A 27,181-nucleotide genomic window follows, 5' to 3' on the forward strand; every position below is an offset into this window, starting at 1 on the left:
TGGTTTCTAACCTAAGGGTATATATAATCTTAACACAACTTTTTTAGACTGAATTTTCAGTTGCTTCATACAATAAATAAATTCTAAAACTTGGAATACATTCTAAGACATTTGAGAGGTCAAAGGTCCCAGACATTCAAACAGCAACCCAATCCCTGGAAGCAGACAGAATCCACAGAAGCCCCAGTACATAAGTACACATGAGACCACAGGAGTGTGCAAATCTAGTATTTATTGAGTATCTGCTTTGTGCTCAGTGCTACTCAGACATTGTGGGTAAAAACAAAAGATTTAAGAGATTAAGTGCCCACTTCAGAGGGTGACATGCAGTTGGATTTCCATTCATTCCACAGTTAGAGAACAATGGAAGTGAGTTTCTACCAGGTGTGCTAGGTGGATGCAATGTCATGGAGGCCCCAGGGGCTACTTTAATATTGTCAGGGAGATGATGATCAAGTAGCTTGGAAGTGAGAAGGCAACATCTTCTGACACTCTGGATTCTTCTCTCTTCTTTAGACTTGTCACCCTGAGAAACACATGGTCTAGTCCAATCATCACTGGGCAAATTGCTATTGTACTTAGATTTAAGTTAATATGAAGATAATATGTCATACTCTACATATGAATTAAAATAAAGCGAACAATGTGTGTCATTCTCAATATCTGCAGCTCCATCAGTTTACTTGCACTGTTCTTAAAAGCCATCCATCCAGACTCCATATAAGGCTCTTACACTGAATCCTCCCACCATATATGCTTTTCTTCCCAACTCCAGCAACACAACAAACATTTGTATTTCCATTACCCCTGAACAGCCTGGAAGACCAAAGACACACTTTCTCAAATTTTGAGGCAGAAGTAAATACTAAAAGCAATGCAAGTAAAGAGGCCCTCTAGGCCTCAGCATGTCTTCTTTGGACATTTTTCCTGAACAGAGCCATGGTTTTGATGTTTAATGACATCTTTATAATCTCATATTTTCTTTAATGTGAAATTAACATTTACATGCAATAAAATCACCTCAAGAGGAAATAAAATGGATTTTTCTAAAATGAAGTTTGAACATCATCACCACTTTGGAATCCTGGATTATTTTCTCCTTTACTCAAATTCACAGAAGAATAAGGATTTTCTTCATTTCCTGCTTGGTTTTTCCTGTTAAATAAAATGAAGTCACCTTAAAATAGTGATGTTAGAATGACACTGCCTCCCTTGGGCCCTATTGGGCGCAGGCATCTTTTACATCTCAACATCTAATCACTGGTGTATTTGTTTGCATTATCAGTCCCCTATTAATGGACTATAAACACCTGCAGTGCATTGGGTTCACTTTTTAGCTCCGAGATTGTCACCCTGGCTGGCAGAGCATAAGAGACAAGTTAGGATGTGAGCTCTGAAGTCAGAGAAAAGGGGGCCCTGTGCCTCAGTTTGCCTATTCAGAAAATGATGGCAACTGTGTAAAGACAATGAAATAATGCTTGGAGAGCATTATTACTGGCAGAGCACTGACAGTACCTAGCATATAACCCTCAATAAATATTAACCATTATTATATTATTATTATTATTATTATTATTATTATTATTAGGAACTCAGTGGTCATTTAGCCAATCACCTCATATTAGAGCTTCCCAACTATCTTAGCATCTTCCAAAGTATAAAGATCAGGGTAGGACAGTTTTGTGGTACAACCAGCTTTGGAAACTGGGTATAAATCCCAATGTGTTACTCAATAGCTGTGTAAACTTGAGAAAGTTACTTAGCCTCTCTGAATATCAGTTTTACATATGTATGAAGATAATTACAAATTTATACCATAGGTTTTCCGAAAACATTAATGTATGAAAGTACTGAGCAGGGTAGCCTGTGTTATTTTTCTGTGTACCTTCTATTTACATTGTGTGTGGCATGAAGGATAGGTGTCCCCGAATAATGTATTTAATGAATTAACTTTGGAATAGTATCTCATATGCAAGTTTTTAGTATGTAGAAGAGTGCTTCTCAAACTGTAATGTGCACACAAATTACCTGGGAGGACTTACTAAAATGAAGATTCTAATACAACAGGTCTCCAAGAAATTGATAATTTTGGTTGGCTTTATGAAGGGAAGTTGGAGGCAAAGAGTGACAGAGAGACTAAGTATCCTTTTGTATTTTTAAAATTTTAACCCTATAGATAGATTCTATTTAATAGTTCTTTTTTTAAATGAAGCTACTTCGGGGAACTAAAAAACTCTATAGTGAGGAAAATCGAGCAAAATTGACTAATGCATGTAAAAATTCCATCAATAATGTTTTTAAACAGCCCAAAGTGTAATTACATAAGCCAAACAAAAGTAAATGATTTCTCAAGACCAGGAAAAAATTATCTAGTGGCAGAGCAAGACCATAAACCAGGTCTTTAGTGATTTAAATCCTCAATGAACTTGGACCTTCAACTCAAGAACAAATTAGAGGGTCCCTGACCCATGAACTAAGGAGATGATAGTGAATCTATGCTAACTGATAAAAAGTGAAGATGATTAAAGAGTAGCAGTTTGAAGCAAAGCTCAGAGCTCATTCTTGAATGTTTCACAGTTCAAACCTATCAAAAATCCAGCATGGGCCATGGATAATCCCCTGAGCCAGCCCATTACTGAGTTTTCAGTGCCTCTTGCCAGTAGGAAAATGATGCTGTGGCCAGGATTGGGTTTACCAAGGAATGCTAGTAAACCTCAGGCTGGGCCTCTACTGTGTGGTAGGGCTTACTAGGTAAGTGAAGTGCTGATGAAATGTGGCAATTATCCTGTACAACCTACCACTTACTGCAAATTTTCCAATTAGTTTTCCCTAAACCTTTCTGTTTTAGGATAGATAAGTCTAGGAAAGGTCACTTACTTCTTTCGGTCTCTGATTCCAGTGAAGATGAGCACACCGATACCAATTACTACCACTCCCATCACAACTCCAAAAACAATCAGCCATGTGGTGACAGGTGGTTGGTAAGGGGGTCCTAGTGTAGGCTGAATACCCAGAAACTCCAGACTGTTGTCATCCAGGCGAAAAGCAGCATTGATACGACTCCGGGACATCCTATCCCCAAAAGTAAAACACTTAGGCAAAAGGAACATTTAGGCAAAATAGAATGGTGTGCAATTATTTACTCCTTATAGCATTGTTCCTGAAAGGATTTGATAAGGCCTATCCTAAGAATGTACACCTTAAATAGCAATGAAATCAAAGTATATCACTAGGTCCAAGGAATGATATGTTTTAACAATTATGCACCTTTAATATCGTGCAATCTGGATTAGGTTTGGCAACAGCTTCATTGGATAATTGGTTGCAAGTGTGGAAACATGCAAATGGCTGGCATTTGTTCATTTGTGATGATTATGTTGCAAAGGCAAAGTTAGTATATTCAGCAAGAACTTCCCTTCTATCAGAGTATATCTACAATGACTTTATGTCAAATAATGAAAAAAGGACAATTTGAATGCACCTCTTCTATAAATGAATAAGGTCCTGTACCCAGTTGTATTGTCCAAACAAAAGGTGTTGACATTTGGGAGAGGCACTGGGCAGGAACACGGGAAAAGGGCCTTTGCCAATTTCTCCAGCACAGGGATGGGACATGGCTGAATTTTATAGATTTTTTTTAAAAAAGGATGAAAAATCTTTTAAAAGCAAAACAAAAAATAGTGAAATGGAAAATATTCTGGATCGAAAACCAAAGTGTCTGGCATCCCATCGTCCTACCCTTGAGTACAGTGCAGGTCAGGAGGTCAGAGCCCACCCAGGGAAATACAGTGCTCAAAGCAGAATTAGTCATGTAACCCTTGGCAACTTTAGCCTGAGAGTGTCTCAAGTCATTCTGGAAATAGGAAGTATGAGGTCCCCTGCAGCTTACAGGGGGGCTGGGCTCTTTCATGGAGGCAGTGAGTCTCTGGATCTGGTTAGGTTGTACACCCACCTAAGCCAGATTTTCTCTGCACATACACTGCCCAGCAGGTCTTAGTTCTGCTTCCAAAGATGAACAGCAGCTCAAGAGGGCCATCTAGTGCGCTTCTCCCTAGCAGGCTATCCTAAGCCTTTTTTTAAAAAATTTTATTTTATTGTTTAAAGTATTACAAATAGTAGTACATATGTCTCCCTTTTTCCCCCATTCACCTTCCTCTGGCATCCCCTACCCCCCAGCACATGTCCTCACCCCCACCACAGTGTCTTGTGTCCATTGGTTGTGCTTATATGCATGCATACAAGTCCTTCGGTTGATCTCTTACCCGCCCCCAACACTCCCCAGCATTATGCTAAGTGAAATAAGCCAGGCAGTGAAAGAAAAATACCACATGATCTCACTCATTTATGGAAAATAAAGAACATTATAACCTGATGATCAAAAAGATAGATACAGAGGCAGAGAAGCATCGAACAGACTGTCAAATATCCTAAGCCTTTTAATACAAGCGGAACCATCTGCATCTGCCCATTCTTCACTTGTGCTGTTTTGGGAAACAGCTGAGGCAATTGGGCAAGCTGTTCCTTCTAAATACTCACTGCCCACAGCAAGTCCCTCTCCTTGTGTGGAGGCTTACCATGTCTAAGGAAATCTATGCTTGCCTACTTTGTTTCAGACTTTGGGGAGTTAAATCAAGTCCCCATAGCAAATGATGACAATACCTGTCCATGTCCCTTCCACACTGAAACCATTTTCCATGAGTGCTGGTTAGACTTTCTTCATCCAGTACCTGCTGCCTTTGTGAGAGCATTCTCAGACTACATGATTCTGCTCTGTTTGCCGGCCAGAAATGCTGGGGAATTTGTCACCTGTAAGCAATTCTCAACCAATAACTGATGGGAGGTGGTGAATAAATACCCCAGCTCTGCTGAAACAATTTGGGTGCATATTCTATATGGTATCCCAGAATTCCCCAGCAAAATTAGAGCTCTAGTTGCCCACAGTGGTAACTTGCTTGATAATATGTGATGTATTATCTTCCTTCCATTCTCTGTCTCCTGTGCACAGTTCTCTACCAGTGCTTCTTGAGATCACCTCCCAAATAAACTGCTTACACCCAAATCCTTGTCTAAGGGCCTGCATCTGGAGGAATTCAAATCAAAACAATTCCCTTGCTATGAGATCTGTCTGGAATAAAACCCCAAGTTGTTAAGATGAAGTAAAACAGCTGATGTGGCTCAGTCATTTAGCATCGGCCCATGAATAAAGAGGTCCCCCATTTGATTCCCAGTCAGGGCACATGCCCAGGTTGTGGGCTCAATCCCCAGTGGGGAGGGTGTGCAGGAGGCAGCCGATCAATGTTTCCATCTCTGCATCCCTTTCCCTTCCTCTCTCTCTAAAGTCAATAAAAATGTATTTCTTAAAAAGATGAGATAAAAATATCTAAATTACTCAGACCAGTGCCTGGCACACAGTAAGAGCACACTCAATGTTAGTTATGGTTATTGTTGCATTTGTTAACCCCCTCGACCTTATAGCTTGAAAGTAAAATATCACCTGATGGCATCTTCAACTTCACTTCTAGGAATGATGTCAGACATATTTGTAGGTGAAGTGACAAAGAACTTGAAAGAGACTCTTGGTTTTACATCATTCACCCACACATCCTCTGCCCTGTGGAGAAACAAAAGAAACATCTTCCTTTGTAACACAGAAAACACAATGAATAGAATGAAGACTTCCACTGGTGAAAAGGAGATTGGTAGAGGACCACAGGGTTAAGTAGAGAAATATGGGTCAGGGCAAACAATAGGACAAACACACACACACACACACACACACACACACACACACACACACCAGCACTCCCTACCCAAAAAAGCTTAACACTGCCCAAAGCACATGAACTCAGCTACATAAGTTGTAATAGCATGTCTGCACTATTTGTTCTGCCACCATATAAAAATCACATTTTTTTCAATGATAGAAAAATCCAAACTAAAAGCACCAGAAGAATCAATGAGGAATCATTAGTGACTGGGATTATGATGAATAATATGGTGGGCAGTGACAGCTTAGTAACATGGACAGAGGTGGTGTGTTTACACCATTGCAATCTTGCCCCACTCAACAGAACTGTCATGTTACACCTATGGATGTGGGTGAGGCATGGGGTTTACAGTACAATGTGTTCTCACAGCTGCCAGAGTGATCCTAGTAAAATCTGAAGCAGATCATGTAGCTTATTGGCCTTCTAACTCAGAATAAAAGCCGAAGTCCTTAGAATGGCTTGTGAGACCCACATAAACTTTCTTCTCCCCTTCCAACCCACATGTCCCAATACCACCCTAACCACAGTGCCTCCTACTTGTCTTCTATTAGCTCCTTCTGCTCCAGCCACACTGGACTCCTTGCTGTTTCTTCAACAGGTGAAGGATATCCATTCCTCAGGATCTTTCCAACTGCTACTTTCCCTGACTGAAACATTGTCTGTATTACTGGCTCTCTCTCTCCTACTTCAGATTTTTGCTCAAATATTAATGAGGCATTTTCTGACCATTTTACGTAAAATTAAACTCTATACACTCACAAACATAGACGCCACACTCCCTACCCCCCTTCCTGTTGTAATTTTACCCCTAGCACTTATCATTATCTAATACTATTTTATTTCTCTTACATATTTTGTTGATTGCCTATAACAAACACACACACACACACACACACACACACACACACACACACACACACAATATATCCATTAGAATACAAGCTCTGTGAAGGGAGGTTTATGCCTTTATCTTTCAGTGTTGAGGGTACATGAGAGCATGTGGGGGAGGGAAGAGGAGAGGAAAAAAGAAGAGAGGAGAGAAGGGAAGGGAAGGGAATTGAAAGGGAGAGGAGAAGGCGTTTAATAAGAACAATACTTTTGCAATCTGCAAGTCAAACAAGTCACAGTTCTGTAAATAGAATGGCCCACATTCTAGGATATAAAAGAAGTTTAAAAGTTGTTAGGAGGATTTTCTTAATTTCACTTGAATAAAAGGTTAAACAAAATTATCTCCTAGACCCAAGAATGAGGGAAGTACTAGTTGGAATAACTTGAAAGCACAGCAAGTGAACTCACCTAAAAGGAATCGTCTGGTTTTTCATTTTTGAAAAATACTCTCTCATGGCATATGCAACCGATGATCGGAACAAGTACATTTCATTGTCATTCCATTCATACTGCAAATTCAAAAGAAAACACTGCTCAGTAGGGATCAGAGCATGCATGCAAGGCTTGATAGCCTACAAGCATTATTTTTAAATTTTCTAATATTCCAAAGATTCTTGTTATTCATTAAGTCAGTGACCTTTCATTTGAGTGTGCATCAGCATCATCTGGAGTCCCAGTTAAAACATTGCATACTGAGCCCCACCCTCAGAGTTGTATCTCTAACAAGTTCCCAGATGATACTGATGCTGCTGGTCAGGCAACCACACTTTAAGAACCACCAGGTTCGCTGATTCTTTAACGTTAGTTTCATGTAACATGAAATAAACACTCTGAAGGTAGGCTTAGAGACAGGAATCATGCAAGTCGCGAGTTCTGGTTAAATGTCCATATATTGTAGACAAGTATGCTGAGATTTACTATTTTATAGTAAGTTCTCAAATATGTATAGTGTAAAAGAAAAAAAAACTTGAGATTCAAAGGAAAAACAATTTTATAAACAAGGTAATTTGTTCTTTCCAGTGCTAAACAAATGTCTTGTGTATTTGCATAGTCTGAAAAACTAATTACAACAGAAAAAAGTATTCACTCTTTCCTCCAGTAGTTGGCGGTAGAGATTAATGAATGGCACAAATTTTGCATCTGTCCTTTCTCTTTTAAGAAAAACAATTACAAGAGTTCACAAAAGAACTGTTACATTAGCTCAGTTTGATATCACTCAAATTCTGGAAAAGATTGCTTTAATAGTAATAACATTATTAATATTTACTACTAACAATATTCTGGTTACTATTTCTATATATTTTTTAATTTATTCTTATTGATAAAAGTATTACAGAGGTCCCCCTCCCCCTACTGACCTCTCCACCCTGCTCTGGCCCCCTCCCCAGGCCTTCATCCCACAATTTTGTCTGTGTGTGTGGATTATGCATGTATGCATATAAGTTCTTTGATAAAAAGGATGATTTCTCAAAAGATCCAATTAAACTTTGCCATGAAATAGCTTGAGCTGGACAGACATTCTAGCCCTGATGTGCAGTAGATGTGCTAGAAGTATAATTCTGGTCTCATCAGAAGAGCTGTTTGCTCAGTGAATCAGCCTCAGAATGTTCAAACCTTCTGAAGGCAATAGTCTTCAGTATTTACCAATCCCTCAATGTATGGAAAGAGCACATGAGACAAATGTTAAGAAAAAAAAAGAAGATAATTGAAAAGGAACCTGACCTGCGGGATACTTTAAAGTGATTAAAATTTATGAGGTCAATGGAGAGTTAATAATGCAAGACAGAGAAAGAATCCCAATGATAAGAAATAGGTAGTGTATCTTTTAGGGTTTGGGGAGTGATGTATCTCCATTTTTATTATTTCTTTTTTAAATGTTCAGTTTCACTCCTACTATGTTACTTATATTCGGATGTCTTATTTATGAAAATTATGCTACAACAAATGTGGAATCTTTGATAATATTTAACTTCCCAGGAAAAGTAAGGAAATAGAAATGCAATCTTTGGATCTATCCAGTGCAAATAACAATTTCCTATAGCACCTTGGATTGTTTTATCCAATAATCCCAGATTATTCTCTAATCCTGCAGAACCTTCAGGGTGCCATGCCCCCACCCAGTCCTTTGATTCCCATCTGCCTGAGACAACATTCTCCTCTTCCCCAATCAAAGCCACTACTTCTTCAGACTAGATAACGTGAAACAGTGTCGAGAAGAAAGCACTAGCTGATTAAAGTAATTCACAAGAGGGTATAAGTAATATGATTTTCTGTAAAACATTTTGTTATCCAAAAATGTATCTCTACAACAGTGGTTCTCCAACTTTGCTGTTATCAAAATCACCTGGGGAGCTTTCAAAACACTTGATGCCCAACTCTTGATGCCACACCCCAGAACAATTAAGTCAGAATCTCTGGGAGCGGGACTCAAGCATTAATATTTTTAAGACATTCCATATGACTCTAATGTACAGCCAGGTTTGAGAAACAGTGTTCTAAATCAGAGTGTCCCAGTCTTTATTGTGTTTACAAATGACCTGGAGGTTTGTTCAAATGCAGGTTCTGAATAGTCAGGTCCAGGGCTAAGATTCTGCATTTTTAACACACCTCCAGGATATAGATGATTGAATAAAACAAAGCAAAGCAGAGCTCCCTGCATTACTTCTAAAAACAAACAATCCCTCAAAATATAACTATGTTCTCTTCCTCAAATACAAGTAACGATGATAACAGTGAATTGTAAGGGTGGGTATTTGATATTTAAGTTTAAGTTCTCATTGGTCTTCATAACACCTTCAAGGTAACAAGGAAAAAGTAGACATAGCCAATCCAATAAGGAATGTGTTACTGAAAGTAAATAAACAAAAGCCAAAGGCCAGAATTGGGGACTTGTAGTTCCTAAGAGAACCATGTGGGCTCTCATCTTTTAGACCCCGTTGGAATGGGCTTATTGTGTTATTGTGTCCTACTTAAGGGAGTACACTGAAAGGTCATGGATGCACTGCCCAGAATACTCACTGCTTTTTCTCCAAGAGCTGATTTTAGGCTTATCCTCACTTTAATGCTTTGATCAGCATCTGATTAAAGAGAAATCACAACTGTTACTACATATGACAGGTTGACCATGTGTGTTTATTTCCTTCCCCTCCTAAAATCCCATTAAAATGATAGTAAATGAATTTTAAAAGAGATATAAACACACTTTTGGAAAATGAGAAGTAATGGAGGAGTGGTAAGTGCTTTCTCAAGGGTCAGGAAGCCTTGGCCTAATTTGTACGCAGAGGCAGTGCAGACCTAAAAAGTTCCCGAGAATCCCAGAGAGGCTTGGGATTCAGGTACAGCTGGGCGTGGAGAGAAGATACAAACTATTTCAATATATCAAATATTCTTTTCAATTTCATCCCTTTGCTGCTTTTCTGGGTTTCATCCACTGCTTTTTGGATTGTGTCTTTTTTCTTGAATTAACTTTTTTCTGGCAATTACTTTTATCTTTCTAAACAATTTATTTATCTTATTATTTCCCTATTGGCCAGTTTTAGACATGCACTTCTGCCTACTCTTCCACCTCTTTTTATCACCAAAAGCCAGAAAATAAAAGATATAAAATATCATATTACTTGGCTCTGCAGACATAATGATATAAATATTGATAATTTCTTTATTAAAAATCATTATTAAGCTTTATTGTCTTCGAAGAGTAGGATTTGAGTACAGGGGGTTTGGGGCTGTTATACTCTTTTATTTTAAATATCAGGCTAACAAAACAGGAGGAGAGGTAGTTTGGGGCCAGAGAAAACTAGGGGAAGCAGAGAGGGAGGGATTTGAAATGTTTCAACTCAGTAAACTCACATGGACTCCAGTCGGAGGACCATCCCACATAATTCCCAGAGTGCCATCCCACAGAATTCCCATTCTGCTCTTTCAGCCAGGTAAACAAAGGCTCAAAGTAGTTGAGCAGTGGTTTTGCATCCATTTTCTTTGTTCTTGTAATCTTTTCCAGTGCGAAGGTCCAGGGTTTTGATTTTCCAAGTTTCAGCATTTCACTACATGAAAAAGGGGGGCAGGGTAAGTTCAGGGCCTTTTGAGGGATTTCAGGTGTACATATATTTACATGTATGATCTATGGTCTCTCCTCTTTGGCTTGGGTAAGTTTGCACCTGGCAGATGAGAAAATAAGGCATGTTAATAGATATATTTATCCTTCAATCTCTTCTCCTTTCCGATCACTACAAAGGGAACTCTGTAGTACTGACATGGAGAAAGGAGGTGGCCTGTCCAGACATCACATGGTCTCGGTTCCCATATGATCACAAAATAAACATTTAATTAGTGGATGAGTAAATTTTGAGGCCAAAATTTTTCTTTTTAGACAAAGGAAATCAAAGTTCAACATAGCCATAGGTGTTGAAATGAGTAATTTTGGATAGTAGGAAAGGTTCAACATTTTGAAGCATTTCTTACAGCAGCTTATTCCCAGCTTCAGTAGAATTTGAGATATCACATTTATGCAGGGGACCTTGATGTTTAGCTATTTGACAGAGGGCTTCTTGAAACTGGAATTCAAAAATGGTCCTTGTGAAATAACTGTAAAAGAGACAAAGAAAACAAGCAGGTTCATGTTTAGTTACTATGATAAAGTCATAGATTGAGGCATATATTTAAATTCTGAGGCCCTAGTAATCAAAGATATACTTATCAAACCTCTTTCTCCAGAAAGACCCAAACATGAACCCTTATACATTCATCATAACCTACATGCATTTCTGTATCAGCTGATAAAAAGGCAGTATTATTTTGTTAAATGTTAGCTCACATTTGTATGGTGTTTTACAGATAAATACCTCTTTCTCATATAAATGATACCAATCAGTCCTTACAGCAGGTCAATAATATTATTTCCTCTGTACAAATAAAGAAATTGAGGCTCAGCAAATTCAAGTTTGGGGCTAATAGGTGAAGAACATAGGTTTTTGCACTTTATGTTAAAAATGGTCTTTCTATTACAATCACTCTGAACTCTGCCAGTAACAACAGACAAACAAAAATACTTTTTGTTTTTATCTCCAGGTACCATAAATTCCTTGATAGAAGAGAAAAGATCTCAAACAGTTTTATTTAACCCAATAAATTGTGTTGAGTTAAATTGAATGGAAATTCATCATCTATGTTGAGGTTGCGGGGGGGCAGGAAGTGGGTGGAGATAGAAAGAAAAATTATAGCCTTTGCTTAATAGATCCCTATTTATCTGCCATTAGCACAGCTGTCCACAAACCCTACTAGTTAAACAGTGAGGAGCAAGTATACTTTACCGGATAAATGAGTAATCATTAGCAACATGGAATAGAGATGCGGGGTCACAGTATGTTTCATCATGGGGCAGAGGTTCCACCACTCCGACTATTTCTCGCCTTTTTGGGGGGGGGCGAAAAAGAAGATATATTAGCTGTGGCTCACTCATATGAGGAGGTACAGTTGGGTGCAGTTAGTGCAGTTTCATCATCCAATGGTATTTATACTATAATTGGTTGTCGGGCGAAATAGAAACCATGCCAAAAATGACAGACTACAGCCTATTATGTAGTTATCTCTTCCTCTTTTTTTTAATTCAGCCAGACTATACCATTAGAAAATAACTGTGTCTTCAAAATACTGATTTAATAAAGTGCATTGCATGGCCTAAAACAAACAGTGAAAGTCCTAATAATTCCCCTCTGGCACCACAGTTTATGTGCAGACAGAATTTTATAAAGTTGAAATCTTACTTATTCTTCAAGGCTAGTTCAAATGGCCCTTTCTTAGAGACCTGCCCCATGTTCCCTCCACCCAACTGGCAGCACAGTGAACCTTCTTTTCCTCTTTCCTTCCTTCTGCCATTCCCTCCCTCCTTTCCTTTCTGTTTTCTTTTGTAATTTTTTATCCAAAACCCATTTATTTCATATCTGTATGTGTCAGGCGCTATGCAAAGCACGTGAGAAACAGTGATAAATAATGTAGTGCTGAAACTATTGAATCATTATCTGTTGCCCAAATGTGCCAGGCTCTCTTTAGCTTGGAATTCTTTCTGCTTCCCTCTACATACACATGGTTAACTCCTGCACCTTTCTCAGAGCTCAATTTGGATGCCTCTCCTCATTTGACCTATCAGACTGGGCCTTGGAGCACCACTTGGCTGCTCATGGATCCCCATTTCTTCCCATCAGAATACAACATGTTGCAGTAGTTTCATTTTCCACATCTCTTCATAAACTAAAGTTCTTTGAAGTCAAGAATAATATCTGGAATGATCAGCATTAGATCCCCAGGGCTTTGCCTAAAATGAAGAATTGATCTTTTTGTTTAAAAGAATAAATATAATGAATAAATTGATCACTTCCTAAATAACATCACCGTTTAATAGGTGACCAAACACTGAAGAAGACAGTGCAAGAAGTTGTGTCACCTGGTCCTGCCTGGGTGGGAGGCAGAGCCAAACACATTTATCTGATGAGAGGGTACCCAAGACTTAAAAAAACAGAAGAAGTTCATGTGTTGTGGTAGTAGTGGTGATGGTGTGTGTGTGTGTGTGTGTGTGTGTGTGTGTGTGTTGTGTCTAGTGATGGCATTCCCTAGCCCAAATGCACGTCTCTCTCATTTTCACATATTTAGCCCCATCTCAGCATATTTCAAGATTTAACTGTTGAAATCCAAGTTATTTTGAACCCCAATCCTAGTTGTTTTAGATTGTGTTATCACAGAAGCAGACCCTGAGACAAGGTTCTGAGAAACATTGACAAAGGAATGAGGAAGTGAGACAGAGAAAGAAAACCCACCCTTAAAAGATGTATTATCAAGCAAGTTACCAGTCAAACACTTTTAATTAAACAGCAAACTTATGAGAAAACATTTTACTGATTGCACATTCATTGACTTACTTCATCTCCCACCACTTTTTCATCCACTGCTCTTTAGGAATTTCACCCTTAAAGACCATCCACCTCCACTTTTCTAACATGTAAGTGAACGGTAGAGTCCCAACAATATTAAGTGCTTGTTTGAGTAGGAAGTTTATTTCTGTTTCTGAAAGTAAAATGGAAAAGGGTAAATATTAAAGTGAGGATGACAGTAGATGTTTTGTGTTGGCTAATTTCTTAACCTCAAAATATTCCTTAAGATATCCTATCTAATAAAATAGTAATATGCAAATTGACCATCACTCCAACACACAAGATGGCTGCCCCCGTGTGATCAAAGATGGATGCCCCCATGTGGACACGAGATGGCCTCCACAAGATGGCCAGCAGGGGAGAGCAGTTGGGAGGGACCAGGCCTGCAAGGGAGGGCAGTTGGGGGCAACCAGGCCGGCAGAGGAGGGAAGTTGGAGATGACCAGGCCTGCAGGGAAGGGCAGTTGAGGGGGAACCCAGGCCTGCAGGGGAGAGAAGTTGGGGGGGGGACCAGGCCTACAGGGGAGGGCAGTTGGGGGGGACCCAGGCCTGCAGGGTAGAGCAGTTGGGGGGGGACCAGGCCTGCAAAGGAGGGCAGTTGGGGGGACCAGGCCTGCAGGGGAGGGCAGTTAAGGGCAAACAGGCTGGCAGGGGAGCAGTTAGGCATCAATCAGTCTGGCAGGGGAGTGGTTAGGGGGTGATCAGGCTGGCAGGCAGAAGCAGTTAGGGGCAATCAGGAAGGCAGGCACGCAAGCAATTGGGAGCCAGCAGTCCTGGATTGTGAGAGGGATGTCCCAGATTGGAGAGGGTGCAGGCTGGGCTGAGGGACCCCACCCCACCCCCTGTGCACGAATTTCGTGCACCGGGCCTCTAGTACTTACTATAAGGATGATTACATGAGAAATATTAACAGTGGACATAATATGTATATATTCATTTTCTCACCTAAGGGATTTGGAGTGAAGTCTTGGATAGAACAGACAACATAAACCCATAAGTAACCCCTAATCCTCATTTTTTTTATTAGTTTCAATTGCCTTCCTTAAATACCTGTTATCAGAGATAAAGCTAATTCATCTATTTTTCCAGTCATAATGTTTATTTTTTGTAAGTTCCATGAAGGCAGTGACTGGTCATGTTTCATTCAATACTGTATATCAGGGGTGAAGAATCTTTTTCTGTCAAGGGGCATTTGGATATTTATAACATCATTCGCTTAATATAATTCACTTAATATAAATTTATATTGCCATGAAAAAAGCTCCTAGATTTATTGAATTTTGAGTCCCACCTACGGTTGCCCTGGCAGGGCCAGACCAGATTATTTTGAAGGCCCTACACTGAACTCAGGCTGGATGTTCCCCAACCCAGCATCTAGCCTGGTGTTTGCTACATGATGCACTCTGTGTCTTTGTTAAATAAACAAATAATAAACAAAGGAGGCCAAAAGCCAGTAAACCAGGCAGGAAAACAAACAAGAAAACAAGAACCTCCTTAACCATCTATTGGATAATCAGAAGTACAATATTCTTTAAATGTACTGACATTTTCCTTACCTGAGTTTAAAATGCTTTAAGAAATTGTTATTTCATTTATCCTTTATTAGTTATATAAAAAGGCAGTAGAGCTCACTCCAGCGTACAAATGAAGCTTACTGAAATGTAACCAGGGGAATATTATCTATTTGTCACACCAGTCTATCTCTAGTGTCTAGAAATATGCCTTGTACATAGTATGTGCTCAATAAATATTTTTGGAAGAAGAAATGGAGGGGAAAAGAGAATAAAGGAACTTACTTGTTTAACATCATTCACCAATCAGGGCAAAACCAAGGAGAGTTTTTCAAACAAGTGGTTTAACCATGTTTAGTATTGTCTTTGTGATTCAACTATCTTTTCCTGCTGTCAGGGAATATGTTTTTAATGATAAAACAAATAATTGCCTATTAGTTGACTTGAGAATGATATTTTAAAATTAGGAAACAGGTGTGGTTATTGTGAACTCCCTTTTGTTTGTTGTTCTCTTCATGGGAGGATGCTGCTACTCGTCTACTACCCACTGGGCCTGCTTATAGTTACTTTTCCAGACATGCTGATGGCTTTACAATGACCTACTCCCAGGTTCTCATGAGATCACTAAGGTCGCGGGGGTCCTCAAACTTTTTAAACAGGGGGCCAGTTCATTATGAGTCCCTCAGACCATTGGAGGGCCGGACTATAGTTTTTAAAAAAACTATGAACAAATTCCTATGCACACTGCACATATATTATTTTGAAGTAAAAAAACAAAACGGCAAAAACACCTGCATGTTGCCCACGGGCCATAGTTTGAGGACGCCTGGTCTAGAGCTAGAAATCAAGACAAAGTGAATTGCCCACACAAGAATGAAGCTTGTGACCTTGACCTTGTTGACCAAACCATCCAACCAGCAGAGCTCATATTTATGTATCAAATAACTAAGAGGACAGAAATACTCAAAAGAGAAGAATATATTTGGCTCTAAGTGTCCTCCTTTTAAAAAGAAGAATAAAAATCCATGGCATCCTCACTGAAGAATTTGGATATTGTGAACATTTGTCGTGTTCTATCAAGTCTAAGCCATCCAAAGACAAACAGGCTACCTTAAGGAAAGATGTTGAAAAAGAGCATGGATCTGAAGGGATGTTACAGGGGCAAATTTATGCTTCCTGCAGATAAGCAAAACATTTCAGTCCTTTCCAACCATGATATTCCACCACTTGTTCTTTAAGAACTCCCAAATTTCAAGTTATCATTTACTTTGCATAATATGATGGGGAAAGCTTTAGATTAGGGCTCTGGTTTAGCCACATTGCTTTTTGACCTTAGGCTGGTTACTTTCCCTCTCATCTTCAGTTTGCTTCTTTTGCAAAATGGTTTTTAGAATCTGTTCCCTCTAACATTTTGGGAAGTTTTTGCCTAGAACCAGAAGGATCTAGTCAGAACTCTAACCCTAATTAGCTAGGTGACCTTGGATAAGTCATTTATGTTCTGTGGGCCTGTTTTAAATGTTTAAAAATATCTTGTTAGATGTTTCTTAGAGTCCCAAGACCATTCGTTCAGTTACCTCTCTTATGCCCTCTTCAAAGATACAAAACCACAAATTAGCATGTTGTGATAAATATTTTTTTTTACAAGTAGCAATTGCTAGTTACCAATAAATACCTATACTTTATGTGGAAAAGTTAAATATATCCTATGCATGATAATAAATATCTTTCCCCACATCAAACTAAAGAACCCACCAAACAAGCCATGAAAAAAATGTCTGTACCATTGTCTTCAGAAAAATCATATGGCAGAAGACCCATGACTTTCAAGTGATTGGGTGTAGCTACAGAAAGTGACATGACTTCCCCAACAGCTTCATGAAATCCTTCATTAGCTCCATTTCTTAGTAGGTAGGGTTGTGTGGCATATGCCATGTCATACTGGATGTGTCCCATCTCATGATGGGCTGTCAGGAAGTCATCCATGGTCACCTTTGTGCACATCTTGATCCTGTACATAAATGGACAAGATTAAAATGAATCTCATTAAGTTTCATTTAATCATCACAGTAGAGTTGTATAGGATTTTGGTAGCATGGATCATCTTTCCAAGATTCATTCACCAGTGAATCTTGAGGACCTACCTTTTAGGTCATAGAAACTATGCTAGGTGCTGAATATAAAGTGATGGGCAGGATTGAATCCTGTTCTCCTGGTCACAGGCTAACAGGAAGAAAAATAAGCAGAGTCCTCTACTACAAAAACTCTGAGACAAGTACTCTGTAAGTGATCAGTAGGCATGGTTTGGGGCATAATAATGAGTGAATACAGGCACAGTATTCTAGAAGTACCAAGAAGGGCATAACTGAGGATGCAATGAGCACTCTGGACTTTGATCAGCATGCAGAAGTTTGCAGGTAGATGGCAGGGAGGGACAAGAGGTTGACATTGCTGGAGGCGCTCAGAAAGAAAGGCTTAAGAAAAAATGCCATTCAGGACACTGCAAGCAGTTTGGTATAGTCAGAATAGTGAAGTAGTAGGAGAAGGGGCTGGAAATAGTTAGTTTGGAATAATTATCTTATAAGTCCAAGGCAGCAGGTATAGGTAGAATAGCAAGAAAAGGAGGGCCAAAGACAAAGTCCTAGGAGGTCCCAGTATGTATAGAGTGGGGAGATGAAGATTCTTCAAAGGAGTTAGGGAGAGAAGTCAAATAAGTCCAGAAGAGAATGACAATGCAGAGGCCAATGAAAAACTGCATTTCAAAGACAATTTGTAAATGTTATCTAATGTTGTTGTGGCCCAATGAAATAAGGACTGCATGTGGCAATTATGTAGTGGTTCTTTTCAACTTGGCAATAGCAATTTCATTCAGGTGAATGTAGTGGGGGGGTCATATTTCAGTAGGTTCCAAAATTAATTTTCCTTCTACCACTCTGACTATATAATCTCCCTGATAAATACCCTTTGGACTCCCCACTGCTTAAGAATACACTCAACCTTCTTTATATACCCCAACATAACCTAATTTTCTAACTTGATTATTTTCCATTCTCTTTTAAAACATAAGAATAGCTACTATATATATAATTTCTACTGTATGTAAGATCCTGTGCTAGAAAACTTATGTATACTTATATTAAGCCTCACTCTAGTACTGGAGCCAGTAAATTATGGTCTGAGGCTGAACACTTGTTTTTATAAAAAGATCTTATTGGCACACAGCCACACTAGTTACCTAGAGCTATTGTCACGCTAAGTAGTTGCAACAGAGACCTGCAAAACGTAAACTATTTACTATTTGAGCCTTTATAGAAAAGGATTGCCAACTGCCACTCTAGTGGATTCTGCTGGGTTCCTGCCCAGATCTATTTTACCAGGCACATCCACCCATCTTCCAGTTGCCTGAGGCATAGCCCTTAACAGCCTATAGCTGCTTTCTTCTTCACTGTTTTTGACTAAATGTGAGGTGCCTCAGCCAGGAGGTTGTGTCCACCTCCCCCACTCAGGCAGTCCACAGTCAATGAGTGACTAATATGAGAGTACATATTTGTTCGTTACAAACACCTTGTCTCAACGTATGACCAACTCAGGTACAAATCACGCTCCAGAGAGCCCTGTGGGATGAGGCTGAGGCTAGGCTCCAGCTGAGACCACATCTTTACTTAAATCCTTCTCCAGCCCCCCACTCAACTTCCTTCACTCCCCTTTGCCTGAGAGCTTTCCCTCAATGCAGAACTTGTACAGGAATCTTCATTTCAAGCTAGGGAATCCAGCCTAAGACACTCACAAACCTGCAAACTGTGAATTACTGTTCCATTTTATACATAAGGAAACTGAAACCCAAGAAGGTTAAATACCTTGCCCAAGGTTGCCCAGCCATTAAGTGGCACTTGGGATTCAAAAGCCTGTGCTCATTATGTCCTATCACACAGAACCTTCTTCACAGGCCCTTTATTCTAGTCTAATTTGCTGATATCAGGACACAATGCCAGGTCCTGCCACTCTGCATTTAATCCTGCTATTCTGCCAGCCCATTGTACTCCTCCCAGCTCTGTCTGTCTGAACGCTTCCTGTCTTTCAAGCCTAGTTCAAATGCCACCTGAGAAGCCCTGTCTGATCCTACATGCTATTCCAGGTGTGGTCAGTTCTCTTCCAATTCCCCCATTGAGTGGTCTCAGTTTCTCTTAAGACATGTACCACTTTCTTTTATTCTAGCTTATTTATTCACCTGTCCTGTCTCACTAACATGGAGGGGAAGACCAATGCCTGATTCACACCTCCACCTTCCATAAACCTTACCACCAAAACTTTCATAATGGGGGCACCACTATACCCATAACCATGCAACTCTAATGGGTGCATATTATTTCAAATGAGACAAATTGTCTAAAGGTTCAAGTTAGGGCTTGCTGACAATCCCCTTTTCCTGGAAAAGCCCAGATATACTCTCATGGACTCCCAGCTTTCGTTAAAGGGAAGTTCATTCATTTCTGTGCTCAGAGAAGCAGAGCAGGAATCTAAATTCATATTTTTCCATGCCTCCATTGCCTCGCATTTTAGTATCAGCTGTATATCAGCCTCCCTACCTGAAGTCGTTCTTCCCCAGGTCCCAAGCTGTGGGGTGGCAGACCACTTTCCGGCCATCGCCTGGCTCAGTCAGCATGGAGTTATTCCAGAATCCTAGAGTCATATTAGGAAGTCCAACAGACATATAGAACTTCTCAGCCTCCTTGAATATCTTCTCTGCATCCCAGGACTGAAAAAAAAAAAGAACAGCATTTAATTCTAGCATTAAAACAACAGCATTCTTTCTGTTGGATATGTACATAGGCATAACCTTTCTGGAGGGCAATTTGGCATCATGCATGGACAATTTTCAAAGTATTTATACTCTTTGTCTCAGTAATCCTGTCTCTAGAGAACTAACCTAGGAACTTCTCAGAAATTAGGTCAAAGAATTAAATTTAAACTGATTTTTTGTTTATTATTGTTTTAAATTGAAAAATAATTGACATATAACATTGTGTAAATTTAAGGTGTACAACATGTAAAATTGTTTTTAATAAGGAAAAATGGAAATAACCACTAAAACGGTTAAATAAACAATTATGACATTGTGAAATGGAAAATGTAATAAATTAGTAAGTGAAAAGTAGAATACGTAAACCACTTATATAGTACATAATCTTAATGAAGAAATGCACAAAAATATCCATAGACTGGGTGACATTATGTGTGGTGTATTTTTGTCTTTATTCTTTATATTCCAAGTATAACAGAAACAACAATGACCTCTTTGATAAAAACTAACTCAAACCAACAATCACGGATTGAGCTCCTTCAAGGAGTAAGGCCTTGGTATTAGGCTCAGTGAAAGACATAAGCAGTAAGGTGAACATGAAGTCAGGGACTTTTGGAACCAAAAAGGCCCACATGTGACCCAATAGCTGATGTGTAGTTGGGCATTGGCTTTATAGTCTGTATGGGAATCTAAACTTTAGAATATTCTGGAATCAGACACAGGCAGCAGTAGATATCTCCCATCCAACAAACTCTTCTGGGAACCAGTGTCCCTGGAGCTAACACTTCTTTGGAAATAAGGCCCACATCAGGCAAACTAAGTTTGTGTAATCGGCATATGCTTCATGAATCACTTCTGGTGACACAGAAAATTTCCTCTGATCTCAAAGACCAGTGAAGTCTGGTTTTTCTCCTATGTCAGCCCTGGGGATATGAAACAGGATATGACACTATGGCTTTTTAAAATTATTGACCTATAAAGACTTAATATCAGCCAGTACTGGTTTTGAGCAAGGCATTCTTGAACAGAATGAATGTATACCAAAACAGTGTAGACTAGTAAGAACAATTAACATCTGTTAAATAAAGAATAAATGATAGAAAACTACACTGAAAATATTAGGAGCTCTGAGTTCATACCTTAATTGCCACTGACTGTCTTTTTTACTTTGTCAAATCATTTACCTGAGCCTCCGTTTTCTCAGCTACAATATGGAACTATCACAATACCTGTTCTGATCGTCCCAGAGGTTTACTGTAAAGGTAACATTAGGAGATATGGTGGGTGTAAAAACACTGTAGACAAGCTAAGGGGTAACATAAAGATAGGCCTCTGCTACTGCTCAACTATAAAATAGGGCTAGAACAGCTGCAGGAGTCTGGAGACCCTTACAGCCTCATGTTTTTTTTCAGCTGTGGACTTTTCCCAGGAGTATGGGGAGTATGTTATGTATGTGAAAATGTTCATTGCTTACAGATTTAAAATTATTAATAAGCAAAAAAGTCCAGCAATACCTAAAATGTAAATTATGGTGCAACTATCTGAAGAAATTTTACACAGCCAATAGAAGTATGACTATGAATTCTACCCAGAAATGTAGACTAATATTTGAATTTAATAATATAATGTCATCAATATAAGGGAACACAAAGAATTTAAACAATTATACCAAAATGGCAATAGAAAGGTAATTTAAAAATTATTTTAAAGACTTATAATATTTTAATAATAAATTTTAAATATGCAAAAATTATCTAATGATGTCCTTTTTTCATTATTCATAGAGATTACTGACTGATTGCTTAGTAATGACTAACTTTGGAAAGAGTGTGGCAAGCCAGTTGATAATTCCACATTTCACTGTTTAATGGAAAACTTAGGTCCTCTTCATTTTTAATATCTCTCAGTAAGATCAATACGCTACCTGTTATTCAAGTTACTTGATGTCATTGAAATTGTAAACCACTTTTCCATGAAGAGATAGCTACATAAGGAATACATTTAATTAGCTTGAAATTTTTTTATTTATATAGTTTCATATAACAATTAACATCTGTTAGCTAGAATAGAAAGATAGCCTAAAAAGAAATGAAGTTAAGGATTTAGATTTTATTTTCAAGGCCTCTTCTTCCTACCTGTTCCTTCATTGCATCAGTAACATCTATGTTTGGTTTCTGTTCAAAGGGGACTGTCAGATTGTACAGATTTGTCCAAAATCTACCCCACATATCACCTATTTTAAAAAAAAAGATTTTGTTAATACACAAAAAGGACAGCAGAAGTATAGAACTGATATTTACATAGTGCATGAGGTCATATTGATAAACAGGCCACATAGTATTCTACATTTAATCTAATTTATGTGCTTCCTTTTCACTATCTCTTTTTCTCTTCTTTTATTTTAGTTTCAAAACTCCCATCTTTTTCTATCTCCTCTAAAAGGTTAAAATGGCAGAAGATTTTGTAGTTAGGCAAAACTTGTTAGGAAATCATCCCAGTTTCTCCCACTTAAGGTTTAAAAAGCACAATTTATTAAATATGTGGAACATCATAGCTAATATAGATTAGAAGCATATTTATTGAATTCACCACTCAAGGGGCAAAAATACTACAAATTAAACTATTAGTAATCCCTAATTTTGGATTCAAGAGAGATCATATAGGATCATCACTCAGCGACCTCTAGTAATTAGTGATTATGTTTCACTTTTATTCCTATAATATAGTAATACACTTAACTGGGTAATTTTTCAAACACCTCAAATGTTAAAATGAATTTCAAGGCCAGGCCCTAAAAGGGAAGATGGATGTAGAAAAAGTCAATCTAATAGCAGGACCAGAATCCTGACATTAAAAGATGGGGCAGCTTAACTATACAAAGAATGATCCAATGAAGTCATGTTTTAAAGAAAGATATATCTATTCACTATGGAAATATGTGATATGTGACATAAGGCTGAAACACAGGCCAAAAGGGACCCAACAAACAGTATGACACCGCTTCCAAAACCCAAATGTGACCATAACATAAATAATAGAATCAAAGTATCTAGAACAAAGGAAGCCACAGTTCCACTTTTACTCTATGTTGGTTAAACCTCATTAAAATAACTGTTCGTTTTTGAGCATGATATTTGAAGAGTGACATCAACAAAGGATGGCTTATCCAAAGAAGAACAATTAGAAAAGTGATATTTTAAAAGAATGGTTTAAAAATTCTGTGTAGGGCATTTAACTTAAAATATGAAAATAGTGTATGCATGATGATAACAATAATGCTCACAAAAGTATATTGAGTACATATTCTTGTGCCAGATACTATGTTATGTCTTCTATGATGGTTATTTGCAAATATCTTAAAGGCCATTTTGTAAAAGAAGAATGGATATACCCTTGGTAACCTCATAACATGGAATTAGGTGTAATGAATGTAAGGCAATAGGGGGTGTTAATTCAGTTCCACACAAAGTAGAAATTTCTTATAATTAGTGCCATGAAGCAATGGAATAGTCTGCCTTGGAAGAAAGAAAAAGCTACATCACACCAGGTAGGTTTAAGCAGAAACTGAATTACTGAAGAATGCCTGGCAAAGACATTGTAGAGAGTATTTATACATATTGCTTTAGAGTAAAAAGTCTCCACAAGTCCTTTGTCCATATTATCTTCTGCTGAATAAGGCTTGGTCTTAGAGAATTGGCTGCCAGTAATTTAGCTTGACTGTAGTAGTAATACTATGCATACATGACATGAATTTTTCAGCTTCTGGGGTGATGGAGAGGGAAGTGGAGGATAGTCACTCTCTGGAGGGGAATTAGCAGGTTCAATAAAGGGCCCTAGGTATTGCATGGTCTACAAAGGCTCTGTGGCAGGATCCAAGGTTTTTGGAAGATTGATTTTTCTCCTAAGCTAGGCATCTTCCTTCATGATAAAGACTTCATACATACTCATATGATTCCAAACCAAGTACTTTCCAGCAAAAGTAATTGCTACAATTAAGAATGAACTTATGAAGCTTTAACTCAGGCTATACCTTAATTCTAGGAGCCTTTCTCTCATGGCTGACTACCTCCAGCCTACCAAGCTTCATTCTTCTGACAATATGATACTAAGATCCCAAATTCACCTCAAGAGCTTAGCCAACCAACTTGAATAATAAGACTTATTTTCCCCATTCACACTCTCATTTGAACTTGGCGTTCCTTCTCTAGTTGTCTTAATCACCCCTTTATCCTTTAAATTATAGCCAACATAATAACTGTTTATGTACAAAATAATCAATAGAGAATGATTTTTAAATGACTTTTCTATTGAAGACAATGCTTTCAAAATATAATTTCTATGATGTTATTAATTCCATTCACAGAATTTTCCAAAAGTTTTATGTTGGGCCTCACTCCATAAAAGAACTTTATTAGTGGAAATAACATAGAGCAAAGTATACGAAGAATTTGTGGAGTTTCTTACCAAGCAAATGGGCAGGGAGGCATCCAGTCGGACTGATACGGGAAGGATAGGTATCCATCAACTTTGCCCTGACATAAGCATGAAGATGTTCATATAATGGTTTAATCTGAAAAGCCCAGGAAGAAATTTTAAGACCAAGAGAAGCTGGTTCCTATTTCTAATCCTCAACACTAAAAATAAAAGCTTCTTTAGACAAGTAGAATGTCCCTAAAGTTCCATTTCTTTTCCTCTCAAATGTTATGGAGAGTTTGAAAGTATTCCTTCTTTCCAGATGCTGATGATAACTAACTTCATTGCATAAAGTAATAAACACACCTGGAGAAATACAGGTTCCAAAATAAAAGCGGATGCAAAAATATTCATTTCTAAGATGCTACCTACTTCCTTTGTTTTTAAATTAAAATATCATTTACACACCATAAAATTTACCCATCTTTAAGTGTATAGTTTCATGAGTTTTAGAAAATTTATATTGTTGAGCAACCATTACCACCACCCAATTTTAGAACATTTCCTTACCCCCATTTGCAGTTTATTCCACTCCTACCCTCAGCCCTAGGTAACTGAACTGATTTCTGTCTCTGTAGTTTTCCCTGTTCTGGACATTTCATATAAATGAACTGATATAACATGTGACCTTTTGTGTCTGTCTTCTTTCACTTAACATAATGTTTTTGAGGTTCATCCATGTTATTGCATGCATCAGTAGTTCATTCCTTTTTATTACTGATTAGCATTTCATTGTATGAATACACCAGAGTCTGCTTCATTTAATATCTCATAGATAAAATTCTCCAGTTGTGGGATGACTAGGTTGTTTCCAGTTTAGGGCTATTATGAATAATGCTTCCATGAACATTCACGTATAAGTCTTTATATGGATATACATTTCATTTCTCTCATATAGACACCTAAGAGTGGAATAACTTAGTCATATGGTAAGTGTATGTTTAACGTTTAAGTTGTCAAACTATTTTTCAAAGTGACTGTACCATTTGACATCTCTGTCAGCAGGGTATGAGAGCTCCAGTATCTTCATATCCTCACCAATACTTGGTATTATCAGTCTTTTTTAAAATATATTTTTTATTGATTTCAGAGAGGAAGGGAGTGGTAGAGAGAGAGAAACATCAGTGATGAGAGAGAATCATTGATCGGCTGCCTCCTGCATGCCCCACACTGGAGATGGAGCCTGCAACCCATGCATGTGCTCTGACTGAATATTGAACAGTGACCTCCTGGTTCATAGGTCGACACTTAACCACTGAGCCATGCCGGCCAGGCTGTCAGTCTTTTTTAATTACAGCTATTCTCGTGGGTGTGTAGTAGTTTTTAATTATAGTTTTAATTTTCCTAATAATGCTTTACTTGCTTATTTGCCATTTCTTTGATGATGTACTTATTAAAATATTTTGCCCACTTCTCTTTATTTGGGGGGCGGGGATATTTGTCCTGCTTTCATTTTTTTATAGCTCTGCCCAACTATGGATAGACAGAGTAACTACACATAAGAAGTTTGAAGGCACAGAAATAAGGAGGAGATGTGGAGATCAAAATGAAGGAAGAGGGAGACATTAAGAAGTGTCCATGGGGTACTTCAACTCATAGACTATCTCTTTCCTATAAAGATAAGGAAACAATAGTACCAATTGTCCTGAGAAAGGCTCTGCTAACTGAGAATGACAATGCTGGCCCTAGGTAGCTCACAAAGACCATTTCTTCTCATAATCTAAAAGACTGCTCCTTCCTGTAATCTTTCTTTCTTATAATCTTGCTGTTGGTAATTTCTGGTTAGTGGCTGGAAAGTGGGGGGGGGGGGAGAGTAGAGAAATACTGATCATCTGTAGAAATTGTCCTGTTATTCTTTAAAATACTTTCAAGCTCTAATATTACATAACTATGAGGCCTGGGAATGACTGAACAGTGTGTTAGAATAAGCCAAAATGCCTTTTGTCACTTTCCCTTCTTCCTGTGCACTGCCCTACATCTGTCTCTGGGTACAATCCCTTAGTTACCTCTAAAAAGATACGGTCCACATCTTCAGTCAACTGGCTTCGGCTATAGTTATAGCCATTTTCCCCCTCTGTTTCATAATCTCCTCTCCAATAATCCCCATAGTCCTCGTAATCTGTTTAGAAGAACACAAGGGAAAGAAAGAGTAAAAGCACAATGTATATATGTATTAGCCTTGCCTGGAGGCTAAAAAAAATCCAAAGATATGTCACATTTTTTACTGCCCTTCTAGATATCAACTGAAAGGAATGCAAATGAATAATGACACTAGCTCATGTCTGTTAAGCACTAGCTCTGTGTCAGAAATTTAACTGCATTATCTCATCTAATAAACTCAAACACTCTACAAGATTGACATTATTATAATCCCCACTGTGCAGATTAACAGCCTGTTTTTACACGATTAAATCATTTGTCCAAGGTTGCACACAACTAGTAAGGCACAGAGACACACTCCTACTTTCCTAACCCTGGGTCTCTACTCTCTCCATAGATCAGTTTACATCTTTAGCTTTAAATATGTGATTGCATCTGCATTTTTAAATTCCCATTTTGTTCAGGGCCATATATTTTAAAATCCAACCCAACTCATCTTAGAAATTGCCACAGTGGTCCTATATTTATTTGCAAATCATATGTATAAACAGTATATCTCTGTATATTTTATGTAGTATCTCATCATCAGGAAACATGAGCTTGTGTTAGGTCAGTGATCGGCAAACTCATTAGTCAACAGAGCCAAATATCAACAGTACAATGATTGAAATTTCTTTTGAGAGCCAAATTTTTTAAACTTCTTCAAAATAGACTCGACCAG

General features: G+C 38.3%; 1 protein-coding gene across 1 annotated transcript in view; it reads right to left on the bottom strand.

Moving 5' to 3' along the window:
* Positions 1-215: 215 nt before the first annotated feature.
* Positions 216-27,181, bottom strand: part of ACE2 (angiotensin converting enzyme 2) — a 39,801-nt gene continuing 12,835 nt past the window's right edge. The window contains exons 6-19 of the mRNA XM_079765237.1: positions 26,367-26,479; positions 24,352-24,457; positions 22,023-22,120; positions 19,673-19,842; positions 16,871-17,097; positions 13,568-13,712; positions 11,966-12,064; positions 11,118-11,240; positions 10,506-10,699; positions 9,675-9,733; positions 7,065-7,165; positions 5,495-5,611; positions 2,878-3,072; positions 216-1,155 (exon numbers count right to left, since the gene is read on the bottom strand). Of these exons, the coding sequence (XP_079621363.1) occupies positions 1,047-1,155; positions 2,878-3,072; positions 5,495-5,611; positions 7,065-7,165; positions 9,675-9,733; positions 10,506-10,699; positions 11,118-11,240; positions 11,966-12,064; positions 13,568-13,712; positions 16,871-17,097; positions 19,673-19,842; positions 22,023-22,120; positions 24,352-24,457; positions 26,367-26,479 (1,856 nt within the window). The 3' untranslated portion in view covers positions 216-1,046. The remainder of the gene's footprint in view (positions 1,156-2,877; positions 3,073-5,494; positions 5,612-7,064; positions 7,166-9,674; positions 9,734-10,505; positions 10,700-11,117; positions 11,241-11,965; positions 12,065-13,567; positions 13,713-16,870; positions 17,098-19,672; positions 19,843-22,022; positions 22,121-24,351; positions 24,458-26,366; positions 26,480-27,181) is intronic.

Source organism: Cnephaeus nilssonii, assembly GCF_951640355.1.
Source record: "Cnephaeus nilssonii genome assembly, chromosome: X".
NCBI classification, from domain to species: domain Eukaryota; kingdom Metazoa; phylum Chordata; class Mammalia; order Chiroptera; family Vespertilionidae; genus Cnephaeus; species Cnephaeus nilssonii.